This window comes from Calypte anna, chromosome 1 (assembly GCF_003957555.1).
Source record: "Calypte anna isolate BGI_N300 chromosome 1, bCalAnn1_v1.p, whole genome shotgun sequence".
NCBI lineage: Eukaryota > Metazoa > Chordata > Aves > Apodiformes > Trochilidae > Calypte > Calypte anna.
In genome coordinates, this window is record NC_044244.1 from 85,068,576 (window position 1) to 85,085,668 (window position 17,093).

Here is a 17,093-nt window from a genome sequence, read left to right on the forward strand (position 1 = left end):
AAACATGAAGAAAGAAAAATCCCAGGAACAAAAATTAAAGTTTTATACACTTTCAAATGCCATCCAGAGTATTTAAAGGGAGCAGAAACTGGAGAACTTCAGAGCTCATCAGAGTTTTTAAATGCAAGTTCAGAGTGTTGCTTTAAGAATTCGTGGCCATCGCACAGCCCAGAATTTGCTTAGTTTGGCTTTTTACTAAACCATTATTTTCTTTTGCTAAGAGATCCAGAAACTAAAAGTGCAGCTTTATTCTTACTCACAGCTGTTTGCTCCAGTGCTATTGAATATTTTCCTTCCAGCTTTTGCTTTCACCTCGCTCACGGGATGTAAATGATGCAGGAATTTCGGCTGCTCTGCTTCAGTTTAGCAGAGCGATAATCTTAGGCAAATGCTTGCAATCTGTCTTTCATTAAAGGAGCTTTTTGCACTTCTGTTTAACAGAGGGAATTTTTTGAATTGCTCTTCTAAAAGAGGATTTCACCTCCACTTTTGCCTGAAGGGAAACCCTTGCTGCTACAAATATATCTGCTGTAAGCATGGGAATGCTCTAGCTGTTGAGTGGTTCTCCCCAAAGAGAGCAGACAGTTCTACTTTCAACTCCTGAACATGAGGCTGCAAACTTAATTGGATAAATCAATGCACAGAATAATGCTTCTCCCATTAAAAAGCAAGGCATTTTATCACCATTCTGTACCAAATAGGTGGTAAAATTCCATTGTAAAATGAAAGTAGATTTCATTAACAAATGCCATTAAAGGTAACACAAGTATCAAATACTTGTTGCCATATAAAACTGTAAGTACAAAACAGGAATGAAAAATATTGATATTTCTAAAATAATTAAAATATGTTAAATGTTTAAATTCAGGGGGTTGGTGGCCCTAGAAAAAGATTAGTTACTCTTAAAAGATTAGTCTTCTTTAAAAAATTCTACTAAAATATTATTAGTATAATATGTACATGTATATATTTTATGTCTATCTATATAGAGAATGTTTATACATGCACACAGTGTGAAGAAAATATATAGCAAACAAAATGGGATTTAAAAACAAATCATTTGCTGTTCAATATTTGACAGTTACTACTTTCTGAACCATGAAGAGCAGCAGGAATTTCCTCCCTTCAAAAGCATCCCTAATTCTTAAACAAAAGAAATCCTAGAACAAAAGAAAAAAAAAAAAAAAAAAAAAAAAAAAAAAAAAAAAAAAAAGAAAAAGAAAAAAAATGTAGAAGTAAATTCACTAAAAATGGGGAATATTAGATATTTGATAGAAGTCACTGTTAAGTTTTTGTTTAAATACAGGGACAGGGTGGGCCAGAGTTCTCAGATACTTGCTGAATTTGGCCCCAAATAGGTATCTACAGACCCTTCTGAAGAGAAACTATTTTAAAATAACTTTTGAAAATCATGTCCTAATAAAATACAACCATTTTGGCTATCTGTGAACGGGTAGCCAAAACTCAAATGAAGAAAATGAAACTTTTAGATCTCAAAATGTACAAAACATTTGTGTAAGGAACTCTGTGTCTGACCAATCCCTGTGCTTTCCTTGCTGAATCAGGATGCAATTCAAGCCAACAATTTGAATTGGGATCCTATTATTCTCAATTGATCTGCAATCTCTGCAAACTAAGCTCTCAGCTACAGATCTCTGCATCCACAAATTACTGCTTTCTATTCTCTTACTTATTTTTAAGATGTTCAAGAGGAAGATACTTTTTCTCCCAGCATTTTAGACAGAGGAAGAGGAAACATATCTCTGAAATTTCTGGTCTTTTTTTCATAAAATATTCCTTTAGAAAACAGAGTAATTTACCTGTAATTCATTGTGCCCTTGAGCACAAGATCTCTGTTCTACTTCACAAAAATATCATAATTTCTTCAGTCAGAATTTTCATGGCATTGACATTTTGAGTTCCTACTCCAATCTCACTGAGCATCCGTTTGAATTCATTACCAACTTATCTCAAACTCAGACCTAAGTAAAACAATTACAAATCCTGATTGAAGTCCTTGTTCCCCTAATGATGGAGATCCCGGGGAAGAGTTAAAACCATTTGAGCTGCTGTATTCAAAGAAACAAAGTCTGGCATATGAAACGAAGATCACATCTTAGTCTGTACATGAGGAAAAAATTTGGCCAACCACAGTGCAAACGGTTGGTGTAAATGTTGTCCTATTAAAGTAAGGTGATTAACCAGCAACACCTTTAAAATATTATTCTTTGTACGACTGCAATGTCCCAAAGCCCTGGATGCAGGTTGACACTTGGCTTTACTGTTAAATGTAAGCAGAGGAGATGCTGTCCCAAGGAGTCAGCAGTCTCAGTATGTGCAACAAACAGCCCAAGTGCTACCAGTGAATCCCCTCTTGCTTTAGAAATAAAGCTAGGTATGCATCCTGATTTATGAGGCAGAAGTCATGACTCAGATGAGCCAATAATACTTCAACTGTGGAAACGGAGTGAGGAAGAAAGGAAGTGGAAATAGGGGGAAAAAAGCCTAAAAAAAGAGAAACATTTATTTTTTAGAAAAGAAATATAATTAACTAGTATGGACTTCATTAGGTGATCACAATTTTTAAAAAACCTTCTTCCTATTTACCTGCACAGTAAACATCACTGTGTGAATGCTAGAGTGAATAATATCTGAGATCTAATAATTCATATTTTAATTCAGGACTGTCAAGCTGTTTCATGATTACTCAGCAATTGTCTGAATATCCATGATTAAAATTATTCAGGGTCAGATGGTAAATATTCTCATTCAGCTACAAATGGTTGTAATAAGAAACCATTGCTACTGTTCATAACTCTTCATTTAAATTCTGTAGCCCTAACCAGTCTTGGAAAAGTAATTTCCAAGAAATTTTCCTGCTGTGCAGACAAGATGCATTCCTTTTCCCTCCACCCAGGCCCCTCAGGAAAAACACTCAAATAAACAAAATAAGTAGAAATTTTGAGTAGAAGGGAAAGACTGAATTATCTGTAGTAGCTGATTATCATAAGTCAAGTTTAATTACTTCCCTAACACCAAGAAATTTGCAATTCATGATTTAATTAGTAATCAGAAATTGCCTCTAACCATACCTATATAATAAATCTAATATCTAATTTTTAAATACAATAGGAATCAATAGGGTACAGCCAATGCAACTGCATAATAAAATACACTTAAAACAAGTCCATGTCTTAAATTCTTTCTTAATAAAAAGGCTGAAGGACTGAATAAAAGTAGCAAAAGTAGCAAATATGATTTCAAATTTTATACTGAAAAATCTTATGGCATTCTCTGTAAGCAGAAACATTTCATCCAGAAGATTCTTTCTAATTTTTCCTGAAAATCCTGATTTTTTTCACATCAAACCATAGAGAACAAGGACCCTAGAAAGAAACCCTATTCTTTCCCCTGAAAATTTCTTGTTTGAGAAGTGTTCCTATTTCTTCCTAAGACCAATTTATTCACATTTGTCTGGTGTAAGGTACAAAACAAACCAAACAAAGCCAAAACAAAAACACAAACAACAGAAAAACACACACACACAAAATATTAAAAAAACTGAAACAGAAAGGAAAAAAAAAAAAAAAAAGAGAGAGGGAAAAAACAAAACAAAACAAAAACAAACAAAAAACCAACCAACAAGAAAAAAAACAAACAAAAAAAAAAAAACCAGAATAGTAGCCAGATGCAGGGAGAAAGTCTGAAAATAGTTTCTAATTCTTCCTCAGGCTGTGAGCAGCCTCTGGGTAGGAAATGAAGCCCTCAACCACCCCCTTTCCTGCCTCGTTCTCCTCCTTCATTGCCAGCAGTGGTCCCCATTTCTGCTTTTCTACTCCTTTGTCCCTGTTAACTCAGATCTTCCTGATTTCACCAGCATTTCACCCCCACAGTGACAACGTAAGTACAAGACAGTGATCTGTTCCATCTTTTGTCCCTGCCGAGGGAGCTTCTCAGAGCAATGTGGGGCACCCTGTTCCTCACCCAGGCTGGGGTACAACATTCCTACCCTTCACTTGTTATTCCTCTACCACTTCTGAGCCCAGGGACAAGTCAGAACCTACAGAAGCCCAGGGACATCCCAGTCCAGCGGGTGTCCGAGAGCACAGCCAGGGAAAACCAGCATCTGACGTGGTAAAAGGACAGAGGCGACAAATGCTGCAGACATTTTCTAACCTCTTGTGGAGTTAAGCTGGGGTTTTTTTGCTAAAGGCTGCAGCTACACTTGATTAGTCACTTCTGTGCGCTGTATGTAGTCAGTCAAGCCTCTTTCCATTTTTTCTGAACCAATTATTCCCGAATTGCCCCAGATACCAATGTCCAGCACCTTAATATAACTCAAGCACTCAGTCTTGAAATATTCTGAACAGTCGCCTCACAATCAAACCTTTAATTCCAAGAAGCAGAACAATTTTTGTTTTGGTTTGCATTTTTGTTTTTGTTTTTTTTATTTTTATTTTTATTTATTTCCTGAAGCCGCGTTATACGACTCTACTTTCACAAAAGCTATTAATTATTGTCCATTTCTGTAACAGCACACTGCTAACAGCCTTCACAGCTGCCCTCCCTTTCCCCAGCCCAGGCGCAATTTCCTGAGTAATGGAGTAAGCAGAATTACGACGTACGGAATAATCCGGGCAGTCTCTAACAAGGCAGCGGAGGCTTTCTGCCACTCCAGCAGCATTGCTGGGAGCTGTGATATACAGCCTATAACTGAGCTGTGATGTTACAGTCTTATGTGGGTAACACTCCCAAGCACTGATGTGAATAGTGGGACTGGTGTGCTGCTGGGCAGATGGAGACTTTGCTAGGGTTGTTTGATGGTAAATGAAGACTTCTTTTTTTGTTTGCTCAAAGGAGCCTGGCACAGGAAACCCCCAGATCCTTCTTCTATTTATTTTTTAAATTCTGCAGTAAAATAAAAACCATTAGGCACCCACAGCCATGTGCTGCATTTTATATTTTCCCAGCTTCCTCCAATATTCTAGTATAAAAGGATTAAGTTTTCTAAAGTAAAAAAACAAGTTCTCAGCTTAAATATTGTTGCCTTGGATGAAGCACTGTTTTATTGTATCACACAATAAAGAGGCAGGAGAACTTAGAAACTGACAAGATGGGCATAATCTAGAAATCTGTGTCTGATCCAGCCTGATAGTTCTCATACTATTGGGCATTTACAGGGAAACTGAAGAGCAGAGGAAAACATGATCCTTCTGTGACATAAAAAGTGATCACCCAGGCATTAACCTCACTGTCATGATTATTTTATTCATACAGACTGACGCAGTATTGCAACAGATGAAAAATAAATCCCTTTACATAAATCAAAATTATTCCAATCCTGACAGTTGTACTGTGGGGGAGGCTACTTTCTGGCTATCACTGTCTGTTTAAGGAATCACAGAGCAGAAATCAAGCAAGAGGTCAAGATCTCCATAATGACTGCACATTCTTAAGACCGCTGAAAATAAGGTCATAAAAACTAAACCCTTAAAAATCAGGGCCATAAAGGAATGTAGATGCTTAGCATCTTGCAGAATCGGGCCCTCTTTTACCTGAAGCTGCCTGGTGTCTTCATTTCACACACAGCCTTCACTTTATTGTATTTTGAAATGTCATGGGACACTTCCACTGTATTTGTTTTCTAATTATCAGATGCCAGATAGATAAATAAATAAATAAATAAACAAACAAACAAACAAACAAACTTAGGGCCAACACACACCTTTGCAACTAAAAATGTCAAGTAAAAATTTGGGATTGCTAATCCCAATTATTGCATGGTATTTTATTACAAATGAAGGCAGCAGCAGAGTCCAGTCCAATCTCATGGCCAAAGTCTGCTTTTAAAAAAGACAATGAGGGTGTGCTCTGAGTGTGCACAAGGGAATGCTCATCAGGTCATCTTCTACTATTTTTTGTCTCTGATAAGAAATATTGCTTCAAGCACAATAAAAATACATTTGTATTTTTTTTTTTTGTACAAAGTGTATCTATCTGAAAAGCTGAAACAGAAATGACAATACGGGAATAACTTCATCAAGCTACATGATGCTTGTAGAAGTATTGATGATAACACCTATGAATATTCAATAACTGACCTTTTAATAGGATCCACTGAGCAGGATTGAAGACAACCCAATCCAGCAAGTAGATGTAAAAAGTCTATCTGTGAATCTTTCCATCTATTCCTAAGGTCCCTTCTTCCTCAGCAAACTCAAACTTATAGAACTGATCTGCTGGCATTTCAGGGATAAAACAGCAGCAACATTCTGGTGTCTTCTGTTTTCCCCTTAGTTTTGAGGTTGATATTTGCCCAGGCAGTTCTCTGTTTCCTGAAGCTCATAAAAGTGGAGTCTTGGTTTCATTAATTCATTGGTCATGGGAAAAATGTTAATGCTAGCCAAGAGTGCATGAAGTCCCTGAGTGAAGTAAAAAAACTGTAAGTCATTCATAAGTATTCTGTGTGCCCTGGCCCAGTGATTTTCAAACAATTTTTGCCTTGGGTGCATTCATATAAACGTGCTGATGACTACTATGATTTGTGTCAGTTCTTAACCAGTTGGTTATGTACTTTTTAGAAACTGTAAATCAGTTCTTCTAAAGACAGTTGGCAGTAACTTCTTCCCAAGCTCCTTTCCAAGAACTAAACATGCGGACATTGCTGAAAATGTCCATTAAACAATACAGGAAGATCTCCTTCCCAAAAAGCAGAAGCCTAAAGAAGAATGAGCATGTGAGGTACAGTGAAACTGTCCACTATGACAGGGTCTGAATTCTACTGTGCAAAAATTTATTTGAATTGAACAAGAAAAAATGTCCTTGGAGAAATTAAAACTTTGTGAAATCCTGCAGAATTTGGCAAGTAACTTTGATTGATAAAAGAAGAAAAACTGAGAATCAGCTTTGAACATTCGAATACTTGATTTCATTATTATCTCAATCAAAATGCTTTATTTTTTCATTTCAAATTCATTTTATGATTTGTTTTTTCAATATTTTTAGTTCATTTAAGCAAGAAAGCTTGGGGATCCATTTTTTAAATGGTTACATAACTTAAAATATGACGTAGCTTGATGATATAAAAATAAATCTGTAGAGATTGAGCAAACCTTAGGTTTTCATGATTCTCAATGTAGCAAAAAAAAATTTTTTTCTCTTATTCATATGAACGTAAATGGCTCCTCACCATCTTCACTTTTTTTCTGCTCAATCCCCATCTGACAAATCCTCCTCTGAAGTCCTCTGTTTATGTGAATCAACATGCCCTCGCCTAAGACATTTGCTAGGTGCAGCCTTCCCACTAAGAGCTGTGAGCTTGCATTTGCAAATGCACAGCAAACACTGGACAACCTCCTGTCACAGGAGATTGACTTGTACCATCCTGACAATACTGTCAAATCAATAGCACAATTGAACAAATGGCACATGGAAATACCATTCTAAATATTATTGTAATAAGTGCTTTTGTCACTTCTTCGATTGATTTACTGATTCATTGTTTTCTGATCTTGCAGAATATGCAATTAAAAGATGCTCCTGGCACGAATGCTGTTGCTAGAGCTTGAACTGGCACCACATTTCCTGACAGAGCCTTAACATTTTTAAATCTGCTTTCAAAGATTTTTCCTTTTATTTTTACAACACCTTGTTCTCTTTTCCTTACCCTTTTCACCAAAGCACACTATGGCTTTTACCAAGAAATACAATGGCAGTGTATTTTGAGACAGCAAATGTTTTGCAGGCAGAAGGGTTGGAACTGGAACCTATTTTAACCAGTACTGTAAACAAGCAGCAAAAAGATACATCCATTTTTCTCTGAAAATAAAAATGTCTCAGCTTTTTTTCCAAGTATCTGTGGAAAATCAAGTCTTAATAATAAGCCAGAAAAGCCAAATCTTTCAAAGGCCTGCTATGCAGAGCTGCTCGGGGCAGAATTAGGCATGGGAGTGCTGGTAAACCCCCAGCTGCCTATGCTTCCCTTTACATCCAGATGATTGCTGCTGCTCTTCCTAGTTGAGTTCCATAGCTCCCTGGATACTGACCATTCACATGTATACCCATCCTGCTTTTTCTGTCAGGAATTAAGCAAAACTTCCCAACCCGTTTCTGCAAAGTAATTGTATTGTTCAGGAGGATGTCAGTGTCCTAAGATCTACAAAAATCTCATAATTCCATCAACAGGCACTAGAGAGCTTAGCCTCCCTGGGAAACTCTGTCTCTTATCTCACTTTTAGAAAACTTAAGCTCTTTCACTGAACTTGATTTTACATTTCTGGTGTAAACTACAGACCTCAGTATGGACGCTTGGGGTGAATTAAATCACACTTGAAAAGATTTTACTTGCAACAGGAACTGATGTAAATGCTATATGAGCCAGACTCAATATATCCAGAAGTTTCCAAGTGTTCTCAGACTAATTTAAGGTGTAAGCTTATTAATCTAGATTGGTAGGAAGGGAAAAAAAAACAAAAACTTAAAAAAAAAAACACTACACATACTTTCACCCTTGAAGATGTAAGGCTGCAACCAAAGATTCAAACAGGAATCCAACTGATTAAAATAGGAACGGTGTTCTGTGTGAATAGAGGTGACTTCTGTGACATCAACCATTTTGTAAAACAATGCAAATGCTCTTTCCTGAATGCAGCACTCTTGGAAGACATCATTCAACTTTTCCATCTGAAAAAAGCATCAGTTTTCCTTGAAAACAGGTATAGATAAAGCAGGACATTTCTGCCTTAGCAGGCTAGCTGAGCTGATATTTGATATAAGTGCTCTGTCCCAAGTGGGAGGAGGGAGAGGTGATTGATGGTTTGTAAGGAATTACTTGACTTTTGCTTGTAACAGAAGCGTTTTGGATTCTCCCAAAGTTCTTGTCAAAGAAAGAGAAGTCTTTTGAAAATAGCAGCTTTCCCCTGAACAGCAGCTGGGGTAAACCTGCAAAAACCCACTGCAAATCTAAACTCAATGTAAAAGAAAATACATTGTTTGACAAGCTGCCATTTTTCTAATAGTCTGCTGTTCTGTAGGATTTGCCTCCATTATTCTATTACCTGCCTTCTTAACAGAGTGTGAGCAAGACACCTCTGTGCAGGAAGAGTTTCTCAAACCCAGCAGCAGTTCACCAATTCAGTAAGATACACATTGCTGCGGAGACAAATACTTCTCGCTTCACTTGTCTCCTTTGGCTCCAAGGTTGGAGTTGTACAAACTTGACCAAGACAACCCTTTCCTGAGCCCCCACAGGGCTCTCCTGGCTCTCATCTGGGCAGCTCCATCTGCCTCCTTCAACTTTCTCCTCTGGGAAGGGCAAGAGCATTCACTTTGCAGCCAGAGTACAGGGGGAGCACAGGCATTATGAGGGTCAGATTTTCACATTTCCTTCCATAGCATACACAAGGGAGCAATGGATCTGAGCTCAGTATCCCCTCTTTAGGAGGCAAACTGATGATCCAACAGGTGGAATGAATTCATACAATCCCAGACACACATGCAGTTGTTAGAAAGACATTGCATCAATAAATCCCAAGTGCTTCTGCCAAAAGCAAAGCTGAGGCTCTCTATCTTACACCTCGTTGATACAGACCATTGTTCATTGGTGAGCATCAAGAACCATGCAAAGGATAGCGTGTACCAAATCAACCTGCTTCAGGAAAGAACTGAGAAAAAAGTTTTCTGCCAGCTCTTGAAATCCTCATCCTATCCACCAAGCACTCAAACAAAAGCTGAAATGAGAAACTATGTCTGGAACTAAATTAAGCAATTTCCCAGCCATAGGTTTAACAGCCACTGCTCAAAAAATGGAACTTCAACAACATGATCTTTCAGAAGCAGTGAGATATCCCCCACATATCGAGAGAGAGATTATACATTATTCTTATATATATATATAAATCATGTAAAATCAATTGCATTTCTCCTGCTCTTAAAATTTATTTGCCTTTTCAGAGGGCCGGCGGGTTGCAGGCTCCTGCACTCCCGCTGCTGGAGGAGGGGTTGCCAAGGGGCAATGAGGAGCAGGCACCCGGGACTGGCGTGGATATTCGTGCCACTTCCAAGACTAGGAAAATGCCTTCACGCCATGGTGAAAGAAATCGAGGGTTTTTTGACAGACACGAAAGGTTTTGTCAAGATATCGGACCTTAATTTTATGGAGAAACAGCTGTAATAATCACATTGTAGGTCTTGAAATGTGCGCCGTGTTTTCTCTCGTTGCAAAGTTTCACAGTAGTTCGTTAATATAGCTTCAGAAAAACAAAAAATCAATTCATATGTAATGTCTTCCCGAATTGATAAAAAATAAAACTCTCAAAAATATTTTGTTTTCTTTCGTTGTGTTGTTTTGCTTTTCAACTGATGTGTGCATTATTAAGACATGCAATCAATAATATCGTGGGATGTGTGATATGAAGATTGCACTGCCGAAATTCGTTTACAAACTTGCTACCAGGTTTCGCTGGGAGGAACAGGATGGTCGCAAAGCGAGAAAATTTTAGCTTTTCAAACGTCACATTTTGCTCTGCCTCTGAAGCGCCTGTGTAGCATCTCTCCGTGTAGCTGCCTCCAGGAGCAGCCGTGTTTTGGGGGGGTGGGGGGGGGACACGGCCGCAGGGAGACAGCTCTCAAAAAAACCCGCCTCAAACTCTAGACGAGCAAAGGAGCGCGCTCGGCTCAGCCTCGGTCTGTTCCTGCGCAGAGCGAAAGGCTGACTAAAGCCACAGCTGTAAACGATGGTAAATAATATATACATCAAGGGAGGCAACGCCTGGGCCCCCCGTGACCTTTCTGCTGCTCAGGTTTAATCTATAAATACCCAGAAGACATCCGAGCCCATTGTTTTGCTGCCCTCTGAAACCAAACCTGCCAAGGGGACGGAGGAGCGCCCGTCGCCGCCTGCACCCCACTACCCTCTTCTTCCTCCTCCTCCCCGCAGCAACGACAGCCGAGGGCCGGAGGGAGATGCGGGGCTACCCGCTGCCGGCCTCCCCTCTTCCCTCTGCTCCGCCGAGCCCCGCGGCGAGCCCCAAGCTCGCGAGAGAGACAGAGAGGGTGAGAGTCGCTGTAATCCCGAATTCATTTTCACAACTTCGTGATTAAAACCCGCACGTGATTAAAATCCATCTTTATCCCCCTTTAAACCGAGTCTCATAAAACAGCACATTAACTCTGGCGACAAGATTCATTGCTGAGGCATAAATATCTCAGATGCTCGGGAGATATTTTTTACAAGCCTGGAAGATAAATCGATTTCTCTAATTTCTCTCACCTTTTCCCATTCCACCCCACAAACCGGCACCTACCAGCCGGCTACCTCGCCTCTCCCGGGAAGATGCGACCCCAGGGAGGGTCTCTCGGGCACTCGAGGGATGGCCAATATTGTCACCGAAGGGTTTGGGCATAGCTGAAAAATCGCACATAAGGGGTGAAAGATTTCGGCAAAACGGAGAAACGAGGAGAGATGCCTGCCACGCCGCCCCGAAGGCTGGATTTTGTACATGTCCAGCGCAGAGCTGCACTGAGGGCGGCGGAGACCCCTCGCCGTTAGCGAAGCGCGGCCGCCCCGTCGAAAACCCCCACTGCCGCCCCGGGACACCCAGTGCCACCCGTGGTGGGGACGGAGAGGAAAATCTGAGGCGTGGTAGAGAAATTGAGATAACCGTCAACACAAAAAGGAGCTGCGAAAAGAAGAGTTGACCCTTACTTGTCACTTGGCGATGTTTACTTCCCAGCGGCAGAGAGTTTCAGCCCTTCAGACCCTCCTGAGCTGAAACTGAGAGGGGGTTTAAGCCAACAGATGGATGCATCGGGCAAGACCGATTTACGTTATTACACTGAAAATCATCACGTAATTTCCTAGTGCATACTGTGATATTTGGAGCCTGTGTTGGCACATCCGTACCAACGATGAATTAATGAACAGCCTTGTGTTATTTCCTACGCTACTCGGGAGCAGCGACTTGGTGTTTTGAACTTTTGGGACACTATAAAAATTCCCTTTCTTAATTTTGGCTTGTTTGGTTTTGTTGGGGGTTTTTTGTTTGGTTTTTTTTGTATATCGTTGGAGATTTGGCAAGTTTAAAATATGTTAGGTGTAAAGTTTGTACTTAATTGGGTCTTGTAAAGGTGGAATTTTGTGGCCATTATAGAGCCTCTAATCAATTTTCACCCAGCAGCAAAGGTACACCGCGGAGGATTTAGGTTCAATGAAGTAACTGTGCAAATAACCGTCGCGGACTTTATTTAAAGTCTATCAACCTCCTAAAAATGATTTCTCAAACTGTTCTTGATTTCCTTTGCTTTATGAAAAACATCACGCTTGCTGTCTAAGGTTTCAGGCATTAGCAGCCATCCTCTCCATCCCTCCAGTATGGTGCAGGGGGAGTTTTCCAGTGCTTTATTTTGAATTAATTGAAAAAGGGACAAATGAAATTCTAGATACGGGAAAAGTATATCCTATTGTGGCTAAAAATTAATGATAAACTGTTAAAAAAATAAAAAGAAAAAAAGAAAAAGTTCGACACACATATCTGCTCTGTTATTAGAAAGTGGATTGTCCTTTCGTTTGTGAATTTATTATTTCAAACCGGGAAGACTCGGAAACCGTAACCAATGTTTTCTAGCGGCTAATATATTAATGGCTCCTGTCCCCTCTCCTTAAAGCCCATCACTCCACTAAGAAAGGTGTCGCAGCAGCAGAATTTACGTATTTTTTACGATCTGTAGCAGAAAGGTCGGCTGCTACAAGCATATTAAAATATGCGATTCTTTGAGAGTGGACCCGGGCGAGGTCTCTCGGAATTCCCAATCTTTAGCTCCTTTTAAAAATACTTTAAAAAACTTTTTTTTTTAGTTTTAAAAGTTTTTTTACAGCAGATATTTTCCACACCTCGACCTCTTTTTTTTTTTTTTTTTTTTTTTTTTTTGAGGGCGGTGGTTTGTTTTTGTGGGGTGGTTTTGTTTGTTTATTTTGTTTGTTTAGGGCCGCTGATGCTTAATGACAGAGCGGGGAAAGTAAAAAAAAAAAAAAAATGTTTTCTTCTTCAAGTGCAGAGAAATGAATTTGGCGAGAGTGGAGGGAATTACCGCCCTTTCTTTTACGGGGTCGCGCATAGAAACCGTTTTTACCGTTTCGAATGTTTACCATTCGAACATTAAAAGAAAAGTAAAGATAAATTGCCTAAAATTCGCTTTCTCCACACACTACTATTATTTGGCTCAAGAGAAAACCTCGCCCGCTCCGTCCCGTGTTAAGGCCGTAAGGAGTGAGGTGGGGAGATGGCTAGAAGGGCGCGGGGCAGAGCGGAAGGCAGCGCACTTTCGCCCCTCGGTGTCTCCGCGGGTCCCCGACTGCTTTTGCGGAGCCCTCGTTTTAGAGAGGACAGAAAATGCCGGGGGCGGGGGACCAAGAGAAGAGTGAGGGTTTCTCTTGAGCCAAATGATCACTCCAAGCTACAAGCTTCCTTTTAAAAATAAATAAATTATACAAGTTTAAAATTTAAAAGTACAAGTACCACGAGGGAAGTCTCATTCTCTCCCTCTGTCCCCTGGAAGCGCCAGGATCTATAAAGGGGTCGGACTCCGTGAAGCCCCCCTCACTTGGAGCTCCTGCTCCCTGGTGAGGCCCTTTTCCCTGCTGGGAGCAGTGTCCCTGCGAAGAGGGGAAACCTCCTTCACCCGTCCCCCCAGGCCACCACCGCGGTTTGAGTTCTCCGTCCCTGGCACAGAGCGAGGCCGCACCGCTGAGCCCCAAAAGGCCCGATCCCGGGGAAGGATCAGGTCCCCAGCCCCTCGCTGCGGTGCTGAACACACCCCCAGCTCGTGGAGGTCTGGGGTGGAAGCTCGGTGTGGGGCGGGCGTGTATGTGAAGCGGGTCCCGCCGCTCTGCAGAGCCGGCGCCCCTCGCCTCAGTGTAACGCTGATCTGTGGCCCCCGCCTCCTCCTCCTCCTGCACCGAAGCCTCTGGTCAGGGCAGCAGGGTCTCCGCCGGGAAAGCTCGGGGTGGTGGCCGGTGTCTCGAAAAGCCGCACGGAAGTGGAGTGAGGTGATCCCTCCCTCGGGCATGCCAGTGTAGTGCCCCACTCCTTTGCCCCCGACTCACACGGTACCCCCACGATGGTCGGGAAGCTCCGGGGCAAGGATAAACGCTTGTCCCAAGACACCCAGGAAGGACTATCGCGACCGGCAGGCACGGAGAGGGAGGAGAAACGGAAAAGGAGGAAGCGAAAGGGAGGGGGAACACGCTGTTCCCTCCCGGGACATTATGGAATTGGGGTAGCAAAGAGCCACAGTGAGGAGAAGAAAAGTAAGCAGGAAAAAAGAAAACCCAAAAACCTATAAATTAAAATCCAAGGAATCTCCGCAACAACCCCCCCTCCCCACCTACTCCTTTTCCTCTACCCCTAGTCCCGGATGTTTCCCGGGACGCGTTGCCTCCCTGTCTGGCGCCGCTTTCCTGGCGGGCAGCTCCCGTCAGGGCTCGGTGAGGAGGGTGCGGGGATGAGGGGTCCCCGAAGAGAAAGCAGTTGCACTAACCGGGGTTGAGGTCCAGGCACTGAGTCGGGTCTTCATTGTCCCCTAGCTGGCCGTTCGGGCTGAGGCTTTCCATGGACAAATCCAGCCCCTTGTCCTCCCAGTCTCGCAGTTTCCTCTTTTTATTTGTCCCAATCAAGGCTTCTACCGAGAAAGCGTGCGCTCGGGAGCTGAGGGCCACCGCCGATCTTCGCCTCTCACTCATCTTATCCCCCAGCCCAGACCCTTGGGCAGATGAGCGGCCAGTGGCTTGGAGCGCTGAGCTCGGGCTCCAGAGGCAGAGCTTCTCGCCTCTTTCTCCCCCCACCCCTCCCCAGCTGCACCCCCAGAAGAACCAGCCCTCAGCCTCCTGAAGGCACTACATGAGGCTGCAGATACTCCGTAGCCAGAGCCGGGAGGGTGTGCTCAGCCCAGGTCTTCAGCACTTGCTCAGAGGGGCTGCAGGCTGGATTTCTTTTTTTTTTTTTTTTTTTTTTTTTTTTTTTTTTTTTTTTTTCCTTCTCCCCTTTCCTCCTGTCTCTCTCTGATTGATCCAAACTTATGGGATTTTTTTTCTCTCCAAGAGTTAGCAGCCTGCGTGCGCCTGTCAAGGAAAAAAAAAAAAAGGAAAAAAAAAAAAAAAAAAAAAAAAAAAAAAAAGTCCTCGCCAATAGGAGGGAGAGATCAGGAGAGACCCAAAAGCTGCGATCCAATGGGGAGGGGAGGGAGACTCGAGCTTCAGGGCGAGGAATTTTGGCCATCTGAGTCCTGGAGCACTGGCCGGGAGAATTAACTGTTTGAAGAACGGGGAGACAGTAGGAAAACCGTAGTTCTAAACACTGAGAGGTAACAACTCCCGCAGTTCTCTCCCCCGTATCCACATTTCCTAGGGGCTGCTGCTAGCTAATCCCCACGCACAGTACTCGAGAGGGGCTTAGCACCCCAGGGGTGCTGGACGAGTGGGTGCTTTTAAAACATCATCATGCCATGTTTTACTTGGGTTTGCCGGCGGATGCGGTGTTTGGCCCGGCAACAGCAACGTCTCGGGAGGGTTTTGAAGTTTCACTTCAAAAGAGTCGTGTGCGTGGAACGGCGAGGCTGACCGGGTGGCGTGGGCTGTCGCCGGCAGCCGGAGAGATAAACCCGGACAGCCCCGGGCAGGGGAGAGCCTTCCTTTCGGAAGAGGGATATTTTTAACAATAGTAAATATATATACATATATATATTTTTTATTCCCCGCCCCCCCTCCTCCTGATTCTTTCTGCCACTTAGCTATAGAGGGAACAAACCCGCTAGATACAGATCCCAGCCGGTTGCCTGGACAATATTCAGCATTTTGTTTCCGCTCGACGCTTCACTCTGCCCAGAAACGGGGCTGAGGTGGGGCCGTAGTTGTTTCTCGGTCGTGTGTGGCGCAGCGGGGCTCGCAGCGAAAAAACACAAGTTTTGAATTTGCGAAGGTGAAGGAAATACCCTGTGTTTTCATTAGCTGATGGGAGCATGGAAAAAATAGGAGAAATCAAGAAAAACACTGCCTAGGGAAAAAGTCAGTGGGGAAAGCAGACGGGGGTCAATTCGATTCCGGGAATCGAATAGAGGTTCGAAATAAACGATAAATAATTATATAGTAAGGAGAGCGAATAACACGGATCGACCCACGGTGGAAAGGGAGACGAGAACACACGCCAGCTTTCAGAGAGAGATTATTTTTGGCCAATGTTTCTTTGATGCTTCCCAAAGGCTCAGAGCTGCTCGAAGCAGCTCTGGAGGAGAACGAGATTTTTTTTTAGGAGAGATTTTTTCGATGTGGTCTAACAAAAATGAAAGAGACAGGCGTGAGGACTGGAGGAGCAGTTACTTGAGCTACCGGAGTGACTCCAAGATGCCCGTGTCTGCGTGGAACGGCAGAGCCCTTCAGCCCCCTCTCCCCGGCCTAAAAAGCCTGACAACAGCTCGCCAGGGTTCACACGCACGGGACGGGATTTCGAATGAAAAGAAAGAGTACGTTTCTTCAGGAAATCCCGGAAAAACTAAGCCCCGTTACCTAAGCCGAGGAGCAGGTTTTGTGCGTCCTCATCACCCGCCTTACACCCTCTCATCACCCCCCCACTGTCCCCCTATCCCGCCCCTCTCTGCCGATCTTTTCTCCTCCCCTCTTGTACATCGTCTTTGACTGGTCACTCGCCGAGGGCTGAGTGCCGGGCACGCGGCACTGCCACCCGGGGTGTGCCACCTGGGGCACTGCCCCGCTCCTAGGCTCCACGGACAGCAGTGCCGGGGCGGGAGCAGAGGGAAGAAGGAAGCAACACAGGCAGGGGCTTGAAAGAAGCCGGCAGCAGGGCATGAGACCGGACTCGGACGGGTAATATGCTTTTCCAGTGGATCCGCTAGCTGTGTGTATTTCCCCCGACGAAATCATGTATCCCAAATTAAAAACAAAATACAATAATAAATTTTTAAAAAAATTAAAAGCCCTTTTCCTCTTTCCAAAAGCCTAGGAAACACTCGTCTGGGAGACAGATACCGAGAAAGGCTTTTAAAGAAGCTGGGGGGAGATTTTAGAAAGAGAGCCCAAGAAAACA

The 17,093-nt window shown here is 42.8% G+C and overlaps 1 protein-coding gene across 2 annotated transcripts in view; it reads right to left on the minus strand.

Moving 5' to 3' along the window:
- The window catches only part of TBX15 (T-box transcription factor 15), a 111,134-nt gene extending 96,307 nt beyond the window's left edge, over positions 1-14,827 (minus strand). For both annotated transcript variants that reach the window (XM_030467075.1, XM_008505448.2), the window contains exon 1: positions 14,536-14,827. In XM_030467075.1, coding sequence (XP_030322935.1) covers positions 14,536-14,737 — 202 coding nt within the window. In that variant the 5' untranslated portion in view covers positions 14,738-14,827. The remainder of the gene's footprint in view (positions 1-14,535) is intronic.
- Positions 14,828-17,093: the final 2,266 nt, after the last annotated feature.